We start from the raw sequence: 19,481 nt of genomic DNA on the forward strand, positions 1-19,481 counted from the left end.
CGCATCCACAAAATTATATGTAATATTTAATGGTATTTATGACTTTTCACATCTCATTGTTCCAGAGGCCTATCCTCTTCTCTGTCCCAATGAGGGATATCAACGTGGGCCAGATGACCACCCAAAAGGTATGTGTCGTTACCACTGAATGCTCACTTTCCTGCATGTTTGTTACTGTATAGGTGTGGCATGTAATTCACTTGGTGTTTATGCTTTTTAATTGCAGATATTGATGAATGTCTCAATGACCCTTGCATTAATGGCCAGTGCATCAACACAGATGGCTCTTTCCGCTGCGAATGTCCCATGGGATACCGTCTGGACATTAGTGGAGTCACATGTGAAGGCCAGTTTACCCACTGTTTTGCTATCTTTCTCTCAGTGTCTCCTTATCTTCACCTTACCTCTCCTTTTGCCACTGACATTCTCCCTCATTGATTTATTCACCTGGTAGATGTTAATCTAAGGCTAACATGCTTAATGGGATTTATGTAACTTTCTTCAATACAGACACTAATGAATGTGACATTGGTAATCCCTGCGGCAACGGCACTTGCACTAATGTCATTGGTGGCTTTGAGTGTGCCTGTGATGAGGGGTTTGAGCCTGGGCCAATGATGACCTGTGAAGGTATGTGAAATTGTGTCTGCATTCTCACTTCAATTATGCAGTCTTTGTAGTCCTGTACTACAACTATAACTTGTTGCCTTCTGTTCCTTGTCCAGACATCAATGAGTGCTCCCAGAATCCTCTACTGTGCGCCTTCCGCTGTGTTAACGTGGTGGGCTCATATGAGTGTAAATGTCCCACAGGCTATGTGCTGCGTGAGGACAAGAGGATGTGTAAAGGTACTACGGCAAAATGACTCATTCATACACTCAGCTTTCTAAGTCATGGTCCATTTACTGAAAACTGTTGGTAGAAAATAAACTAAGTACCTCATAGAGAAATCCTGGCCCCATCCATAAAGTTACATAACACACTATCTCTGATCCTCAAGCGTTCTCTGTCTCTGACAAACTTAAAACAACCTCTGGAAATTGTAACCGGCCGAGTCACTGTTTACACCTCCGTTCTCTCAGATAGCTCGGGCAACATAGCAACGGTTGTATTTGGAGGGAAGCGCCGAGACAGGAGGAACTTTTCAGTGTCTATAGCGTCACTGTTTACATTAGAGCTCCAAACAGACCACCAACCCTCCCACTACACGCCTGTTAGCACTACAGAGCTCAATGTATGGAGTACTGCAGTGTGAACGAGTGTCCGTGTTACATCCCTGGTGTAATTGCTGCACATGCATGCATGCACATACGTAGATTCATTCTTGTGTATCCTCTTACTCTTAGTGTACTGTTTGTTTTCCAGATCAGAATGAGTGTGAAGATGGTATAGATGACTGTGCCAGCAGAGGCATGACCTGCAAGAACCTGATTGGTACATACATGTGCATCTGTTCCCCTGGATACACACGCCACCCCGGCGGAGATGGTTGCATGGGTAAGATTATTATACATGTCCTACTGTAGGAAATAATGAACCATCACTCCAGTTTGTGGCCTCAAATCCTTGCTTTACTTTGCTTAAAAAAAATCTATTTTGATACTCATCAAGTAAAAGTAAAAAAAAACAAAAAAACAGAAGAAACCAACACACTTAAAATCATTATTACTTTATGTATGTAAATATTCATAACACAGGACTTTTGGAGTAAACCATGTCACAGGTCTAAAGATGATAATTTAGAGATATAAACTTGCGTTTGTAGGTGAGATGATGGTCTTTTATCATAGGCTGTGTCCTCGATGATGAGTTTTTCTAAGTCTTAGGTGTCGGTTGTGGCATAGTGAAGGTGGAGGAGGAGTGTTGGGGGGAAATGAAAGACAATGATACCGTGATGAAATTCGGAAATATGACTAAATGTATATACTTGAAAGGATATGACTGGTTTGGTTAGTGACCTTGGGAAAAGTGGCAAACAGATTTGTTAATAATTTGAACATAACTATAAAAACAGAGCAAGATGTATTGACATATATGTGCACAACTGCGAAAATTAATCCATAAGAAACATATTGTGTGAGTGTGTGTGTGTGTGTGTGTGTGTGTGTGCTGTGTGGACCTCCCAGTTGAACTTCCAAGTTAGCTTCATTTAACTAAGTTGTGACATATAGTATAGTATACATAGTGACATATCAGGTAGTCCTGTGTAACAAATATTTCCCTTTTCTCTCTCTTTTAATTTTTAAAACTTTTCTGTATATGTGTGTCTGTGTTAGATTTGAATGAGTGTACAGCCAAACCTGGTATCTGTAAGAATGGCCGCTGTGAAAACACAGTAGGAAGCTACCGCTGCAGATGTGACCACGGATTCATTGCTAATCCCACACAGACTGAATGTATCGGTAGGTACATTGTTATTAATTTATATATCTTGCTCTTTGATGTTTTTCCCCATTGTGCTCTAACTTCACTTATTTGCCTTCAGTGTCAGTTTTTATCAGCATCTGTTGTGTCCTCATTGCCTCTTTAATTTGACTTACCAGTTTGTACCAGAAAGGGCTTCTTGTGTAAAGTCCGTGTGTAGGAAATGATGACAAAATATCTGTTTACCTCTCCCTCTCACTCAGCCCCCCATATTACTTAGCAGTTTAACATCTTGACAAACAATAGTTTAGAATTTAATAGCCAAACTTTTGGTATCAGGTTGATAAAACATTACAGATTTTATGGATGTTATATTTAAATAGAAATGTTTTATGCTATTGAATCTTGGCTACTTTAACTAGGTGAAAAGGTACATTTTCATCTCATTGAAAATTTAACCAAAGCATGACAGACTCGTTAAAAACCATGTGTCTGTCTGTGTCAAGATAGGGGCTAGGCAATCCTTTCAATGCTTACCTCCCTAATCTAAATATATAGATAGACATGATGTGCTGAAGTTGGTGAGAAAAACTCCAGGGATTTTGTAAGCTCTCTGGTTCTATGGCTATCTTACTCTGTACAGACAGTACTGATAGAGCACTGTTGGTTTTCTATTAACGTCTGGATCTCTGAGGCCAGGTCCTGTCTGGGTGGTTTTGTTAGGCCAACATCTTTTTTTGTCCGCCTGTCTGTTTGCCTCACTCTCATGCGTCTTTCTCTGTCTCTCCCACCCTCCAGATAACCGGGAAGGCTTCTGTTTCACTGAAGTTCTGACCACTCTGTGTCAGATGACTTCTAGTAACAGGAACTTGGTGACCAAGTCAGAGTGTTGCTGTGATGGAGGCAGAGGCTGGGGCACCAACTGCGAGCTTTGCCCCCTGCCTGGGACCACACAGTACAAGAGGATGTGTCCTCTGGGACCAGGGTACACCACGGATGGCAGAGGTATCTTACTGCTGAAGAATTTAAATTTAATATCACTGTGAAAATTTGAGAATCAATCAACAATCAGTGGCACTTTTTTTAATGAGTGTGGATCTTTCTCTAACAGTATTTTGGGTGCATAAGTGTGCCGTTAGACAGATTTCCTCCACCTAACTTAACTAGGCAAACAGTGGTTTCTTTTAATTTCAGTAAATTGCCGTAGAAAGCTGGATTAATTTAAAATCTTTCTTGGTTGGTTTTCATGGAGGCTACCACATCTAAGATTTAAAACTTGCCTGCAGAAAAGCATTGCATTTATTAGCTAGGATATCATTTTATAGGATAGGATATATATTTTTTGCATTAAAATACTCCTGTTAGTACCAGCCACCAGGCAGTGTTTTCATAATGGTCCCTGCTCACAACTCCATTAACATTATAAGGTAACTCCACAAAAAATAAAACAGTGAATTATTAAGGTGATTGGTTATCATGAGTTGGGTCTTTGCACGTTAATGTTTTATGTGTACTTACAATGAATGGAAACCATCCAGATAAATCATAGCCTGAAAAGCTGGACAGTTGTAATGCAACTTGTGCTTTCTTAATTTGTCAGTAGTAATTTGTACCCTTTAAACCACTTATATGGTTCTGAAGAGGAAGTTGTTTATTAACATATGCATTTACTTTTACTTTGCCAGTAAAAATAAACTTCTTCTTTCTTTACACAACACTGATACTTTACTAAATGGTTAGAACAACAACAACATTTCCCTAAGGTTGTGCGGCACACAGCTTTTAGTTACTATTAAAATGCAGTCCTCTGCAGATTGTTCTCTGAAAGGAAGCGGCGACTTAGAGCATACACTTATTCCACCTCAGGTAATTGACTGGTAAGTCAGCTGTGACACATTTATCTGGAGCTAACTTTTTTTGTTTCTGTCCAGATATTGATGAGTGTCGTGTGATGGGGAACTTGTGCAAGAATGGTCAGTGTATCAACACTTTGGGCTCCTATAGCTGCACCTGCAAACCTGGCTACACCACTGACATCAGTGGCACACTGTGTGTGGGTAAGGCTTAATCTCACCTCCAGCACTTACACTTTATGGACTCTCTACACCCCATTCTCATTCCTGCTGTCTAGTAAAGAGCCGAAACTACGTGGGTGGACTGCCCACAGACTCCTGTGAAAAATGCTGTCTGTCTCATCATCTCCCCTTATGGAATTTCTGGCTACAGGATCAAACTCTCTGTCTCTCACTCTCTCTGTCTCCCCCTCTCCCTCTAGATGTGGATGAGTGCATCCAGGCACCAAAGCCTTGTAACTTCATCTGTAAGAACACAGAAGGAGGTTATCTCTGTTCATGCCCCCGCGGATACATCCTACAGGAAGATGGAAAGAGCTGCAGAGGTGACACGCACACATGCAGCAAAACAGAACCTCTAAATATTCAAGAGTAGCCCACCTAAAGCCCAGTGCTATTCAAATCAATGTTCAGTGGCATGCTATTGGAAAGAGGGTGTTGCTCTTATAGTGACCAGCAGCAGAGACGAATGTCCCCCTTGTGATAATAAGTTCTTATTTGAGGTAGTTTCCAGGTTAAAGCCACTGTAGTGTTGAATGGGCCGGACCCTCTGTCACTGTTCTGCTCCCTGTCCCAGGACGCTCCATTTGGACTGGTGTGTCCATGTGCACTTAATTGTTCATCCAGACTCTGTGACACAGTGCATATGGCATTGTCTCTGTTTATCAGGCTTGTTTGTGAGTCTAAACAAGTGTACACATGGTATTCCGTTTTTTAGGGCCTCCTTCATCTTTATTTACCATAGCTTTAGTTTCCCCCTCTACAGTCCCCCTTTCCGGTGTCTGGTTCATTTGCAGTTCATTTGTAGGTCAGTGACTGTAGAAGGACTGGAATTTGACTCAGAAAACAGCAGCCCCCATACAGTAGTACATGCAGTGATCTCACACCACTCCAACCACTGTATCTAAAATGTAAACTACTTGGTAGATTTATCTTTTCTGTTAAATTCATAGCTGATTTTATGTTGTACAACTTCTCGTCTTTTTCAGATCTGGATGAGTGCTCGACCAAACAGCATAACTGTCAGTTCTTATGTGTTAACACCATCGGAGGGTTCACCTGCAAATGTCCTCCTGGCTTCACCCAGCATCATACTGCCTGCATTGGTAAATAAGCACATGCAGAATGTAGATATACTGATATACATCCAAATATTTAGTAATTAGAAATGCCCTTTATACAACTATCTGTATATCCCTACAAGTGGCGTGCTCCATGGTGTCATAACCCTTAAGCAGATTCTCTCATGTACACCCTGTGTTTAATGCACACACAATTTGTTCTTTTACAATGTAATTTCTTATAGTATATTCCAGCCCCGGCTCATAAAAGGCCACTGTAGCACCCTCTTGCTTCACCTTTACTGACTCTCGTTCAGACTTAATGGACTGATATCACAATGATCTTATTAGGCTGGACTGGTTTGAAGTCATGGCAGCTTAGCAATGCTTTGTTATGGAACTTTGGACTGGATTGTCATGACTACCACAAGCTTTTCTTTACAGACCATAAAGCAGCTCCCATGACCTCACATCAAATCAGCCACAGGGAACCCTCAGTTTTGACTATAGGAATAAGCCCAGGCAAATGACGTAGGTGTGGATGTGTTATTAATTTAGGAGTAAGGAGGTTGGAGAAACACCGGGTGACATAAAACACTTGTTCACTTGTTGCTACCTCAGTAACTACTGCTGATGTGTAGGACACTGAACCCCAAACTGCTTCAGGCAGGCCAAAAATATTGTTACTGAACTGAACATTTTACCATACATATTGTAAATATGTTACGTAAAGACGTTCTCATTCCTTCCAACACATCTGCACCTCAAAGATGCTGCTGTAAGAAACATACAGTATGTTTGTCAGTCTCCTTTAAAGCAATACTTGAAATCAATGTGGATTGCCAGGTAGGTCTTAGGGGAAATATACCTTCTCTCAATGCTTCTGAGCACTTTGTCCCACATGGTGATTCTTCAGCAAACAAAGATAAAAAGCTTGGAACACATCAGAAGACTTAATACAATCTCAACCGACTTTGATCTCTGTTGCTAAATACCTTAAACTACATGACTGTGTTCAGATTTGCTTGGATTCCAGTCACAACAGTCAAACAGGTTTGTGATGTCTGACCAAAGGATCTTAACTCAAGGCTCACTTTACTACCCTTTTTCTGGGAAAAGCTGTAAAATAGATGTTAAGTTTAGATTGTTTTGTCTAACGCTCATTAATCAAATGTTTGCGATTAGTGTGAGATTGAATCAGTCGGTGAGAGATTTTATTCCTTAACCTCTGGACACTAAGATCATTTGTACCAACAATCCACGGTGACCTGCCCTATTTTTCAATTCACAAATGTTTACTCTCAATGAATTTTAAAATTACTCATCGTGTCCAAATCAGGGTTATAATCAGCCTTTATGTGATGTTTTGTGTTTTACCCTTGTCTGACCTTCCCTCCTCTCTGTGTAGACAACAATGAATGTTCATCAGACCCCAATCTGTGCGGCTCCAATGGTGTATGCCAGAACACTCCAGGGAGCTTTAATTGCGAGTGCCAGCGAGGGTTCTCATTAGATCCCAATGGACAAACCTGTGAAGGTCTGAAAACAATTGATACCAAGCTCAGTATCAGCTGACTCATTACAGAAAATCGGCTCTTACATTAGTTTTATTGTGTATTTGTCCCTGACAGATACGGATGAGTGTGATGGTATCCACAGGTGTCAGCATGGCTGTCAGAACTTAGTGGGTGGATACAGGTGCAGTTGTCCACAAGGCTTCCTGCAGCACTACCAGTGGAACCAGTGTGTGGGTGAGTAATACTAGTTTCAGATCATCAAACATTTTTTTAATATCTGACAAACATAACCTGAGTAGATACAAAATGCAGTTTTTAAAAGATGATTATATTTATTAAAAGAAAAAAGCTATCCAAACCTACATGGCCCTACAGTATGTGAAAAAAGTAATTGCCCCCTAAACCTAATAACTGGTTGTGGCACCCTTGGCGGCAACAACTTCAATCAAGCATTTGCGATATCTGGCAATGAGTCTTTCATATCCCTGTGGAGGAATTTTGGCCCACTGTTCTTTACAGAATTGTTTTAATTAAGCCACGTTGGAAGGGTTTTCGAACATAAATGGCCTGTTTAAGGTCATGCCACAGCATCTCAATCGGATTTAAATCCGCACTTAGACTAGGCCATTCCAAAACATAATTTTGTCGTTTTTTAGCCATTCAGAGGTGGACTTGCTGGTGTGTTTCGGATAATTGTCCTACTTTATAATCCAGGTGCGCTTAAGCTTGAGGTCACAAACTGATGGCCGGAGATTTTCTTTCAGGATTTTCTGGTAGAGAGCAGAATTCATGGTTCCATCAATTACGGCAAGTCGTCCAGGTCCTGAAGCAGCAAAGCAGCCGTAGACCATCACACTACCACCACCATGTTTAACTGTTGGTATGATGTTCTTTTTATTAAATGCTGTGTTGGTTTTATACCAGATTTAAACGGGACGCAGACCTTCCAAAAAGATCAACTTTTGTCTTGTCAGTCCACAAAATATTTTCCTAAAAGTCGTGGGGATCATTACGATGTTTGTTGGTAAATATTAGACAAACCTTTTTGTTATTTTTGGTCAGCAGTGGTTTTCGCCTTGGAACTCTTCCATGGATGCCATTTTTTCCCAGTGTCTTTCTTATTGTTGAATCATGAAGGCTGACCTTAACTGAAGCAAATGAGGCCTACAGTTCTTTAGATATTAGATGAGAGTTCTTTTGGGACCTTCTGGATGAGTTGTCAGTGTGCTTTTGGAGTAATTTTGGTAGGCCGGCCCCTCCTGGGAAGGTTCACCGCTGTTCCAAGTTTTCTCCAATCGTTGATAATGGCTCTCATTGTGGTTCACTGGATTCCCAAGGTTTAGAAATGGCTTTGTAAACCTTTCTAGACTAATAGATGTCAACAACTTTGTATCTCAAATGTTCTTGAGTTTCTTTAGTGATCATCGTAAATCATCAATCTTTCAGACTACTTCACTTTGTCAGACAGGTTATATTTAGGTGATTTCTTCATTCAACAGGTCTGGCAATAAGCAGGCCTGGGTGTGGCTAGTTAAATTGAATCTATCATCATCCGCTTATCCTGCGCACAGGCCTCTGTACTGCTGCAGCCTTGGGCTGCAATCTCTCCATGTGCGGCTGCGGTAAGACGGCCTTTCACGGTGCCTCCTCTGATACATCCTACATCGCTCTTAAATGGGGACTCCATAGTGCGGAATATTCACTTTGCAAATGCAATCACACAGCTTTCCTTGAGCTACAACCACCGACATCATTGATAAGCTCCCTGACCTCCTTGCCTCACTTCCTACGTCCATCAGGACAATCATAGTCCATGTTGGCACAAATGACACTTCACGTCAGCAATCGGAGCTCACGAAATGCGACTTTAATCGTCTCCTCGACTTGCTCAATAGGAGTGGAAAGTCTGTGTTCATCTCTGGCCCAATTCCCACTTTGTGCTGTGGAATTGGTCGTTTTAGTAGGCTTCTCAGCCTTCACACCTGGCTCCAGTCTATCTGTTGCACCCACGGTATTGGTTTTATTGACAATTTTAATCTGTTCTGGAATCGTGACTCCTTCTTTGCACAAGACGGTCCGAATAGGCTAGGTAGGCGCATGCTAGCGTCCAACCTGCAGCACGGTGACCTGTCCTCCGTACATGACTGACTATCTAAATCACCTGTTCCCCCTCCTCCTTCTTCTCTGGCCCCTTTGCCAACTGGCAACAACAAGGTACCATCTACTGCCATTGACGCCCCCTTGTGGAAGGTATATAGCCATGCCTTTATAACTGCAGTCCACATTGGGAGGCCGGCTTGTCACATCGCTGCCTCATGCATCCCTAAAATCCCTGTATTGACTTCACATAAGCCTGATAAACGAGACAGACACATTCGTTTCAGCAATAGTAATAACTTAATTAGGATACAAGCTTTATTCTCGCCTCAGGTCGTTACGTCTGCTTTACCAGAGTATAGATCACTAGAGTTGTTAATGTAAGATCCCTCTCAAACAAAACTTTCATTTTAAATGATTTTATCTCTTCTTTTGACTTAGACTTTATGTTTCTGACTGAATCTTGGCTACGTCCTGGTGATCACAGTCATCTTATTGAATTATGCCCCCCGGATTATGACTCCCGCCCCAGGGAGAGTGGCATTGTGGCTGTTTTTAGAAAGCACTTTAAATGCACTCAAACTCCGTGTAACGATTACTCTTCTTTTGAAGAGCTCTTATTCAAACTTGGTGGCCCCCCACCGGTCCTAATTGCTGTCATCTACCGCCCCTTCCAATCCAGCTGGTCCCTTCATGCTGGAATTCCCTGAATTTTTATCTGATCTTGTTTTATATGAGGATAGAATCCTTATTTGTGGAGATTTTAATTTTCACGTTGACGAGTCTTCAAATCTCCCTGCTCTTGATTTTTTAAGTATCATTCATTCTTTTAATTTTATTCAACATATGTCGGGCCAAACTCATCACTATGGCCACACTTTAGATTTGGTCCTTAGCTTGAGTGTGAAGATATCCGCTGTAGAAATTAAGGACATCTTTATATCTGATCATCAGGTCATTCATTTCCACTGTGAACTACAGGCTGCTAGTGTTGTCCAGTCTTTATCAAAACAAACCCGCAGTTTAAATGAGCAGAGCGCCTCTAAATTTGGTGCCCTCTTCAGTTCATTTAGCAATGTGCCCCCTGATATCTCCTCCACTAATGATATTGTCAACTATTTTAATTCCCTGTGTTCCTTAACCCTTGATCTCATAGCCCTTCTGAAAAACAAATAAACACTAAATTTCTGCAAAGCAACCCTGGTTAAATGCAAATATCAGAAGCTGCAAACGGGAATGCAGAAAAACAGAACGCAGATGGAAAAAATCAGGTCTCCAGGTCCATTTCACGGCCATGAAAGAGTTACTATCTTCGTACAATAGGTTGGTAAAAGATGCAAGAGCTCACCATTTCTCAAATCTTAAAATCTTAAAAATTCTTTTTAAGACTCTCGATCTGTTGGTGAACCCTGCCTCTCCCTGTGCCTCTGCTGATTGTGATGCAGATTGTGAGATATTTTGAACACACTTTTTCAGTAAGGTGGAATCATTAAGAGCCAGTATTAGCCCAAACCCTGCCTTTTTAGATGTTGTGCACCCTACCCAGGATCCTTGGAGTTCCTTTTCTTCTATTACCATGGCAGAACTTATGAAATTATGTTGAAGATGAAGCCTTCCTCTAGCTCTCTTGATCTGATTCCTGCAAAGTTTTTAATTGAGGTTTTGGATTATATTAGCCCACACCTGCTTTTTATTTTTAACAGCTCATTATCTACTGGCTGTGTCCTGGTCTACTTCAAGATGGCATGTGTACAACCTGTCTTAAAGAAACCTAGCCTTGACCCCAACATCCTTGATAACTACCGCCCAATCTCTAAACTGCCTTTTCTTTCAAAAACCCTTGAAAAGATAGTTTCTAAGCAGCTCCTTGCTGTAATGGAAAATAATTGTATCTTTGAAAAGTTCCAGTCTGGCTTCCATAAACACCACAGTACTGAGACAGCACTCTTGAAAGTTACTAATGACCTCCTAATGAACGCTGATGCGGGCAAATGTTCAATACTGGTTCTGCTGGATTTAAGTGCGGCCTTTGACACCATTGATCATGGCATCCTGTTAAACAGACTGAGGCAGTGGGTGGGGGTATCTGGTACTGCTCTGAACTGGTTTGCCTCATACTTATCCAATAGGAAGTTTTGTGTCTCTATAAATAATTTTAAATCTTCTTTCTCTACCACCAACTACGGTGCGCCTCAGGGGTCAATCCTTGGACCTATTTTGTTTTCTATATATATGCTCCCTCTGGGTGATATCATACGCAGGCATGCTATCTCCTTCCATTGTTATGCGGATGATACACAGGTATACCTACCTGTACAGCCCACTGACCTTAGTATGCTGAGTTCATTACAGGACTGCCTTACCGACATAAAACATTGGATGTCAAATAATTTCCTACAACTTAACTCCAATAAAACAGAAATCCTGGATAGGGCCCCAACATCTCTGCAATCAAATTCTGCTCTCTTCTGGCTACCTGCTACAACACGTGAAGCCTGTTGCAAGAAATCTTGGCGTGCTATTCGATAGTCAGTTATGCTTTGAGCATCATGTTTCTAAACTGGTCCAGTCCAGCTTTTACCACCTTAGAAATATTGCAAAAATAACTCCTATTTTAAATGTTACAGATGCAGAAACTGTTATACATGCTTTTATCTCCTCACGCATTGATTATTGCAACAGCCTCTTCACTTGCCTTAATCAGAAAACCTTAAATAGATTACAGACCGTACAGAACTCAGCTGCTCGGCTCCTAACTAGGACAAGAAAATATGATCATATCACCCCTGTTTTAGCATCATTGCACTGGCTCCCTGTTTGTTTTAGGATTGATTTTAAGATTTTACTCATTACTTTTAAGGCTATTCACTACTTTATTGTGATCCTTGTTCTTATATTCTGTATTTTACCCCCCTGTATCTTTTACCCACGTGGTTATTTGATTTTGTATTTTATGTGTACACTTTGTACTTGTTTGATAAGTGCTATATAAATAAAGCTTATTATTATTATTATTATTTAACAAGGGGGCACTTACTTTTTCACAGCACTGTATGTATCATATAGTATCGCCATTTTTAAAATCAATTTTAAAATTCCACCCTTCCCCTCTTTCCTGCCACTCTTAAAATAGAAACATGTCCAAAATGTTTTTCCTTTCCTCTGGAAGTTCAACCCTTCCCTTACTGTGGTAAGGTCGTGAGAAAAGGAAATGTTACAACTAAATGTTCAATATCCTATTTAGAACCCTAAAAAGATGTACAATTAAGTGTACTATATATGTACACCTAATTAATAGAACGAGACAAAAATACAAACTATGAGGGTAACAAGAGAGACCCTGAGAGGCTTATGAAAATATCTCTCAGAAAAAAGTGGCCTATTGAAGTAGGGACAAAAAAGAAGAAAAAAAATGATAGGTCCAAAGTCTGTAGTACATAAAAGAATTAGAAATAGCTCAGGCATACACAATGTAATTGTATGGTACAGTGTGTGTGTGTGTGTGTGTGTGTGTGTGTGTGCCTCTGTGTACAGTAACTTCTGTTTTTAGTTTCAATCACTCCACATATTTACAACTTTCATGGCAGACTTTCCCAGCATTGTTTGTGTCCTTCAACTGGAATGACCTTCTGTTTGTTTACTTCCCGTCAACTTCCTGTGACCCAGATGAGAACGAGTGTCTGAACAGCCAGATCTGCGGGGGAGCGTCTTGCCACAACACCCTGGGGAGCTTCCGCTGCCTCTGCCCCACCGGCTTCAACTACGAGCAGACGGGCGGAGGCTGCACAGACGTCAACGAGTGCTCCACCAGCCAGAACCCCTGCAGGTTTGGCTGCTCAAACACAGACGGGGGCTACCTCTGTGGATGTCCGCCAGGACAATTCCGCGCAGGACAAGGGTACGTAAAGTGAATCGAAGTGTAGATCTCTAGATGTTTCTAGTTGACCGATGGCTTTGTGTTTGCTTTTCAGGCACTGTGTCACAGGTCTGGGCTTTACTAGTGGCGGCGGCACCAGTGTTGGACAGGGAGGTCAGGGAGGTGAGGAGGATGATAATTCTCTGTCTCCTGAGGCCTGCTATGAATGTAAAATCAACGGCTATCCCAAGAAGGGACGCAAACGTCGCAGCACCAACTCAACACAGGAGGAACCTCTGGAAGAAGTGCAGGTAATCTTTCTGTAGCTAAGACTGAGGATGCTGAGTCATGTCCTCTTCGTTATTTTAGGGGAACCTGAGGGGACCTAACATTCAACAATTTATATGTTAAACAGGGTAGGTGTTTTATTAGCTGATTCCAGTCATATTTGACTCAGGATGTATAGATTTAACTACGTTCAGGCCAACAAAATAATAAATAGATAAATGACCAAAAAGTATAACTGAACTAATAATAATTGAACAAATAAAATATGACAAAAAGAAAGGTGTTAAAAACCTTCTCTTTGGTTTCTGGCCCAAATCATCTGAGGGTAGTAGGGGATGCATCAACAGAACTCAGGACTTCACTATTGCTAAAATCCTGGCAACAGCCTTGTTTCTATGTACATTTATGATACTGTGCCCTTTTGCCTTGCTTGATTAATGACAGAAAACAAAATGTACTATAGGTCACATTTCTTATAGCCACTGAATTCAGTTGGAACACGTTTTCTTTCTGCAGCTGACTGAGAATGACGTCAGTCTGGCCAGTGTGGACATCGAGGACACACTACAGTTCCACCTGAACATCAGGGACCTGAGCAACCATGACCACATCCTTGAGTTCACCCCAGCCTTATCCACCCTCAGTGACCATGTGCGGTACAGCATTGACTATGGAAATGAAGAAGGCTATTTCAAGATCAATCAGAGAGAGGGTGTCAGCTACTTGCATTTGAGCAAGAAGAAAGCCGTCCCCCCAGGGGCATACGACCTTCAGATCAGCAGTATGCCCCTCTACAGGAAGAAGGAGCTGGTTGAGCTGGAAGACCGACATGATAAAGACTACCTCACAGGACAGCTGGGAGACATACTGAAGATGAGGGTGCAGATCATCCTCCATTAACCATCACAAGACTGAGACAGGCAGATGTTCCCAGCAGCTGCTAATCCAGTGTCAGGCTCACACTTTCCAAAAGGCCAAACATCTCTGACTCTAGATCAGTGGTTAGGGGCAACTTCTGCTTGCTCCAACAGGGAGAAGGGCTCGCCACCAAAGACACAAGGGGGTGGGGGGAGGGACTGCGTCTTTTGATTGCCAAAGATGATTCTACATATCATAGATACAATTTCTGTGGAAAATGCCAGCTGAATGAGGCAGTATGAAAGATTTCAGTCAAATGAAGAGCATATTGCCCTGACACACAATGTCAGCTGTGTATAAAGCACTATTGAGAGTGTGAATGGTTTTTAATTGTAGGGTTTAATGTTGTATGATGATATGTGGAATCAAGTGCCACTTTGAAGGGCATGTGGACTGCAGAAAGCTCTAAAGGCTGAGGGTTTTTTTTTTTAGAACTCACCTTAAGTGGAAGAAAACGGTGAGTCCCAATAGTCTGCAATAAATTCATTTCCTCCCCTCAGGTAAACAACTGAACAAACCTGGATACATGAAAGTAAACACATTTCTCCTTCCCCAGATATTAATTTAATGGAGTGAAGATGAAAAAAGAATGAGAATGGTTAGGAGAGGAAAGGAACCCACTATGGACTATTGAGATGTAGCCATGTCTGAGCTTGAATGACTCCTACTGCATATTTAAACTATGCTTTTCCATCTTTCCTACTGACTAGAATAATTCATATTTACTGGTGCTGGCAACACAACCACATAGACTTCTGAATGCACTGTACTACTATACAAAACTCTGTAGTCAACGAGATACAATCCCATCAGCCATTCTGAAGATTTCATGTCTTTGTAACAGTAACAGCTAGCTTCATAGCCTGTCTGCTCTCCTCTATACTACATGTAAATTGTGTTTATACTGTAATAATCGATGCCACTTTTAATCTATGAAGCATTTGTAAACTAGAGGAAGCCCCTGGAATAGAGGGGTTTGTAATGGTGCTTATAATGACCAACTACTTCCTTTGTAAACTGTGTATACATACACACCTGCGCACGCGCGCGCACACACACACGCACACACACAGACACACACAGACACAGATGATGCCAAACCTGGGCCTTCATGATTATGCACTGAGGTCTTCGTGGCCACACACTCTCACAAGTACAATCAGTGCTGCATTGCCACGGACCAGCCTGACACCAGTCTGTGTTCTCCGTTCACATCAGTGAGGGTTTAGTTGTAAATTCACAATAAAAACATTTTTTGGTGTATATGTATTGACTGCTGTGCATTCGCCATGATGTAGCTTAAATTACTAATGTAACAAAGTTCAACAGCTTCATGATAGATGTCCCTCTTATTCAGGCATGTGCAACGTGAGTTTCTGTAGCTAAAACACTCACATTGCCCCAGTGAATTCAGCCATGGAGCCGAGTTTAATATGTTTTTTCCCCCCACTCTGGCTGAGACGCAATTCTTGTCCTGCACTGCCCCCATGTGGAGATTTGGAAGACTTTCAGGTTCATCTGACAGAACTCAAAAATCAAGAACATGAGGGTGACAGTCCCAGTAAAGACACACTATCCAAAGTACCAAAAAACATTAACTTTATTAGCACCCTATCTATACAGTTTCATCATATACACTCGACTTCTATTGTATTTGGAGCCTTCAGCTGCGTCCAGTTGATCCAAAACCTCCAGCACCACGCTCTGTCTCGTCAAGAGTCTGAAAGAACATAGCAATGTATTTTTTTTTTTTTAAATGTTATGATCTAATCTGATGACATATACATGAACTAAAACCAACTGTAGGGAAGACACACATGCAATGGGAAAAATCTGATCATATTAACCAGGTAAAGTACACTATCAGTTGCCAGTTAATTGGCTACACCTAGCCAAAAGTGCAGTCTGATGCAACAGTCTTGCAAAAGTATCCATGAAAGTTATAATGTTCAGTTTTTATTGAAACAGTTTTAGGTGTTTATTCAAATTATTATTTTGGAGGATCTAGTTTGTGGAGCTATTGAACTGTATTGCGTTATACATGAGGTGTTTCAGTTATTTAGCCCATCATCAATATAAATGAGGACAATATAAATACCTGTCAATATGACAATTCAACAGCACAACATGTAGTGCATCCTTCAAAATGACATAGTTAAACACCTCTTTAAAACAATTTAAACAAAAGCTCATAAGCTTCATGAAGGTAGAATTTATTGTAAACTGTTGTATTAGAGTGCATTACTTTTTGCCAAGTGTACCTAATAAAATGGCAACAGAGTGTGCGTTGTGTTTCTTGCAATTTACCTGTTGCTCCTCCAGATCTGGGTAGCAGATCCTCTCACACACCAGCTGAGCAACTCTGTCACCCTTTTTCACTGGGGAAAAAAAAATGGAAAAGAGACCATTTGTAAATAACACATCTGTACCATAGACTGCATAAAAATCCTCATAATCTTTAGTCTTTATACAGTCTGATTTAGTATGCAATAAGATCTAAACATAACTGGATAGCAAAATATTTGGACTGTTATTAATTCCTACTCATTCATTTAGGAGGTAAAAATTAACATTAAAATCAATTTTATTATTGCTTTTGCTAGTTTTGTGTTCTAAATGGACAGAATTTACACAGTAGGCAGATTCAGTATGTATGTAGCTTAAATATTCAATTTTATTGATATAGCGCTAATTCAACAGTTATCTCATAGCGCTTTATGAGTTTGCTATATGTACCTGTCTTGACTTTAGTGATATTTGCCAGCAAACAGTTGAATCTGATAACCCACCGTGGCATCGGGCGAGTTAAACTCAACATGTTATGCTTACTGTGAATGACACTTTCCCACTGTTGGGAAAACTAGGGTGAATATTTTCACTTCACTTTCAATCATGCTCAACAAGAAGCATGAACAAATGTCTCTACAGTAATGCCTCACCCTTCTTATAAAATCTGAGTTTTATTTCACTGATGCCACTGCTCACCTTCAAATGTGTCCTTGCCGAAGTTAAAGAGCACAACTCCCACATTTCCTCTATAGTCTTCATCTACAACTCCAGCTGAGGACACAGAGGCATTAGAGAAATTAAAATGGCTGACATGACAAGTGTTTAAACATTACCTGTTCATGTCGATTGTCATCATAAGTAGGTTAGTAAAATAAGTTAGAGACTCACCACCAACATCAATGAAATTTTTTGCTGCCAGTCCAGATCTGGGTGCTGAAGAGAAAAAAAAAAAAAAGGAAAGCTATATTTATGGTCTGTTGTTCTGCAACTGGTGTAAAATATTACACCAACAGAAAATGCTGAATTGAATTTAACATTACATGCACTGAGCAAAACTTAACCATATGTAGACATAGGATTGAAAAATTGCATCAGCATGTCCAGCACTCACCCACTCTCCCATAGCAACCATGTGGAACTGCTATCTGGATGTCCGTTTTCACAATGGCCTTATCCATAGGACCAATGGAGTAATTGTATGCACTGTTTAAAGTCAGAAAACTAAGGTTAGCTGGTAGCACTATATTCATTTGATACAGGGTTTTCTACTGTGTACCGTTTAGTAAGTAGATTCAACCTCTTTAGGAACACTAGCTAAATGTTCAGAAACATTTGAAATATAATTTTAACGAATGTTTTGGGGGATTTTTCAAACACATTTGTATTGAGTCGTTAACTTACAGCTTCTGTTAAGAGTAACGTTAACATTTTGTAATCACAGAACTAAAACGTAACATATAACTTCTCTCATTGTCATTAGTAAACCCAGACATAATTTTAATTCAAAGTATTACCAACCTGTAGAGATCATATCCCGCTGCTTTAGCTGAACCTCTGGTAGGTTTTGTAGCATGCTCAGAAAGTTTTGCAAATCTGAGGACAGGTCTTTCCTCTGCAGGCTTCGTTTCTGTCCTTGCCCTCTTTGATGGAGAAATTGCAGGAGCATCTAGGACAGGCATGTTGATAAGATTTTGACAGTTGAAACACTTAAATACACTAAATAATTTATACGGACTAAAGACAAACTATTTAACGTTACTAAGCAGGAGACAGAACAACTGCAAGCTTAAAACCCCACAAGCTTCTGCTCCAGTGTCTTGGCGGTCCTACAATTTGAACCGAATTTCCCGCGGTGGAAGTTGCGCCAAATTAGCTCCTCCTCCTCAAAATCATGAAAGTCAAACATACTTTATTTTACACCCCCAAAACATATAATAAATAACTCAACTAGCTTATATAAGTTGCCACAGAACTGTCATTACATTTCGTGAGAGAAACACATTTTAATAAAATGAAAAAAAGTATACACTGTTCCTATGGCAATTTCGTCACAACAAATGCGCTCTGAAAATGCGTTCTCGCGAGAGTTAACGTTACAGATATAAACAAATGTACATCCGATATAAAAATAAAGGAAACATTTAGAGAATATTAGGCCTCACTGTACTTACGCATTGCATCTGAACCGAGCTGACGTAGTCTTGTGTGTAACATATTAATCAAGGCGGTCATTTACAGCCTATGGTTACAACATGCTAGGCAGGCTAGCAAAGCTAATGTCAATAAGCGCTGAACATATTGCTAATGGTAACGTTATCCATATTATTAATATCTTGCTTGCCTTTGTTTTGAGGGGCCGTCTGATTATGACATTCCCTTCCTATAAAACGCGAAGCAGCATCATAAATCGAAGAGCATTGTGGCTGAAGACCCCTTAGCCTTAGGAACATTCGTGTCATACTGCTTGCTAACGTCGTCTGCAAGCTAATAGCTAACTTGGCGCTAATGTCCTTACAGCTGATTGCGTTCCGCAGGGCTGCACTTCCTGCACTTCCTCCTCCTCCCTCCCAGGGCCGGCCCTGCTGCCTCCTCCTTCTGTCATGCAGCTCCTCACACTACAACAGACTATGGCTGACTCCAGTGTTAAACATAACAGGATGGAAATGAAGATAGAAATCATTTAATTTTATTGTCATTGCACAGTGTAGGCTACAAGTACTGAGACGCTGTTTAGCGTTAAACTAGAAGTGCTTAATGTACATATGTATAGAGGTAATAAACAATATACTCTAACGGGTAGATATGAATTCGCTAAGATACAGTATAAACTGAAGGTATAGTTTAAGTACAAGTAATGACAATAATGCGGCATTATATACAGAATAGGCATAGGTAGACAGGATGTGTGTTGGTCTAGGTAAAACACAAAATACTTTTTTGATGAAATCATATTATTATTATTATTATTATCATTATTATTATTATTATGATGATGATAGAACAGAATCCATATCCAAAA

At 40.6% G+C, this 19,481-nt stretch overlaps 2 protein-coding genes across 4 annotated transcripts in view; one reads left to right on the forward strand and one right to left on the reverse strand.

The window, feature by feature from the left end:
- Positions 1-16,454, forward strand: part of fbn1 (fibrillin 1) — a 70,615-nt gene extending 54,161 nt beyond the window's left edge. The window contains 15 exon segments of the mRNA XM_038701350.1: positions 66-128; positions 227-346; positions 511-630; positions 726-848; positions 1,366-1,497; positions 2,277-2,402; positions 3,163-3,369; positions 4,296-4,421; positions 4,640-4,762; positions 5,426-5,542; positions 6,906-7,034; positions 7,129-7,248; positions 12,778-13,009; positions 13,083-13,278; positions 13,772-16,454. Of these exon segments, the coding sequence (XP_038557278.1) occupies positions 66-128; positions 227-346; positions 511-630; positions 726-848; positions 1,366-1,497; positions 2,277-2,402; positions 3,163-3,369; positions 4,296-4,421; positions 4,640-4,762; positions 5,426-5,542; positions 6,906-7,034; positions 7,129-7,248; positions 12,778-13,009; positions 13,083-13,278; positions 13,772-14,155 (2,318 nt within the window). The 3' untranslated portion in view covers positions 14,156-16,454.
- On the reverse strand, positions 15,751-18,961 carry dut (deoxyuridine triphosphatase). 3 transcript variants are annotated; one of them, XM_038701353.1, is made up of 7 exons: positions 18,804-18,961; positions 17,981-18,128; positions 17,574-17,665; positions 17,351-17,395; positions 17,159-17,233; positions 16,481-16,551; positions 15,751-15,893 (listed from the first exon to the last, which is right to left on the reverse strand). In XM_038701353.1, exons 1-7 carry the CDS (start codon positions 18,919-18,921, stop codon positions 15,837-15,839), a joined length of 606 nt encoding a protein of 201 aa, XP_038557281.1. In that variant the 5' UTR covers positions 18,922-18,961; the 3' UTR covers positions 15,751-15,836. The 3 variants fall into 3 exon arrangements, with proteins under 3 accessions (XP_038557281.1, XP_038557282.1, XP_038557283.1); XM_038701354.1 differs by lacking the exon at positions 18,804-18,961 and adding an exon at positions 18,634-18,791; XM_038701355.1 differs by lacking the exon at positions 18,804-18,961 and having other exon boundaries at positions 17,981-18,592.
- Between the last annotated feature and the right edge of the window lie 520 nt (positions 18,962-19,481).

This window comes from Micropterus salmoides, unplaced genomic scaffold, assembly GCF_014851395.1.
Source record: "Micropterus salmoides isolate LMB-PRFRI ecotype aquatic unplaced genomic scaffold, ASM1485139v1 Ms_hic_scaffold_6, whole genome shotgun sequence".
Lineage (NCBI taxonomy): Eukaryota > Metazoa > Chordata > Actinopteri > Centrarchiformes > Centrarchidae > Micropterus > Micropterus salmoides.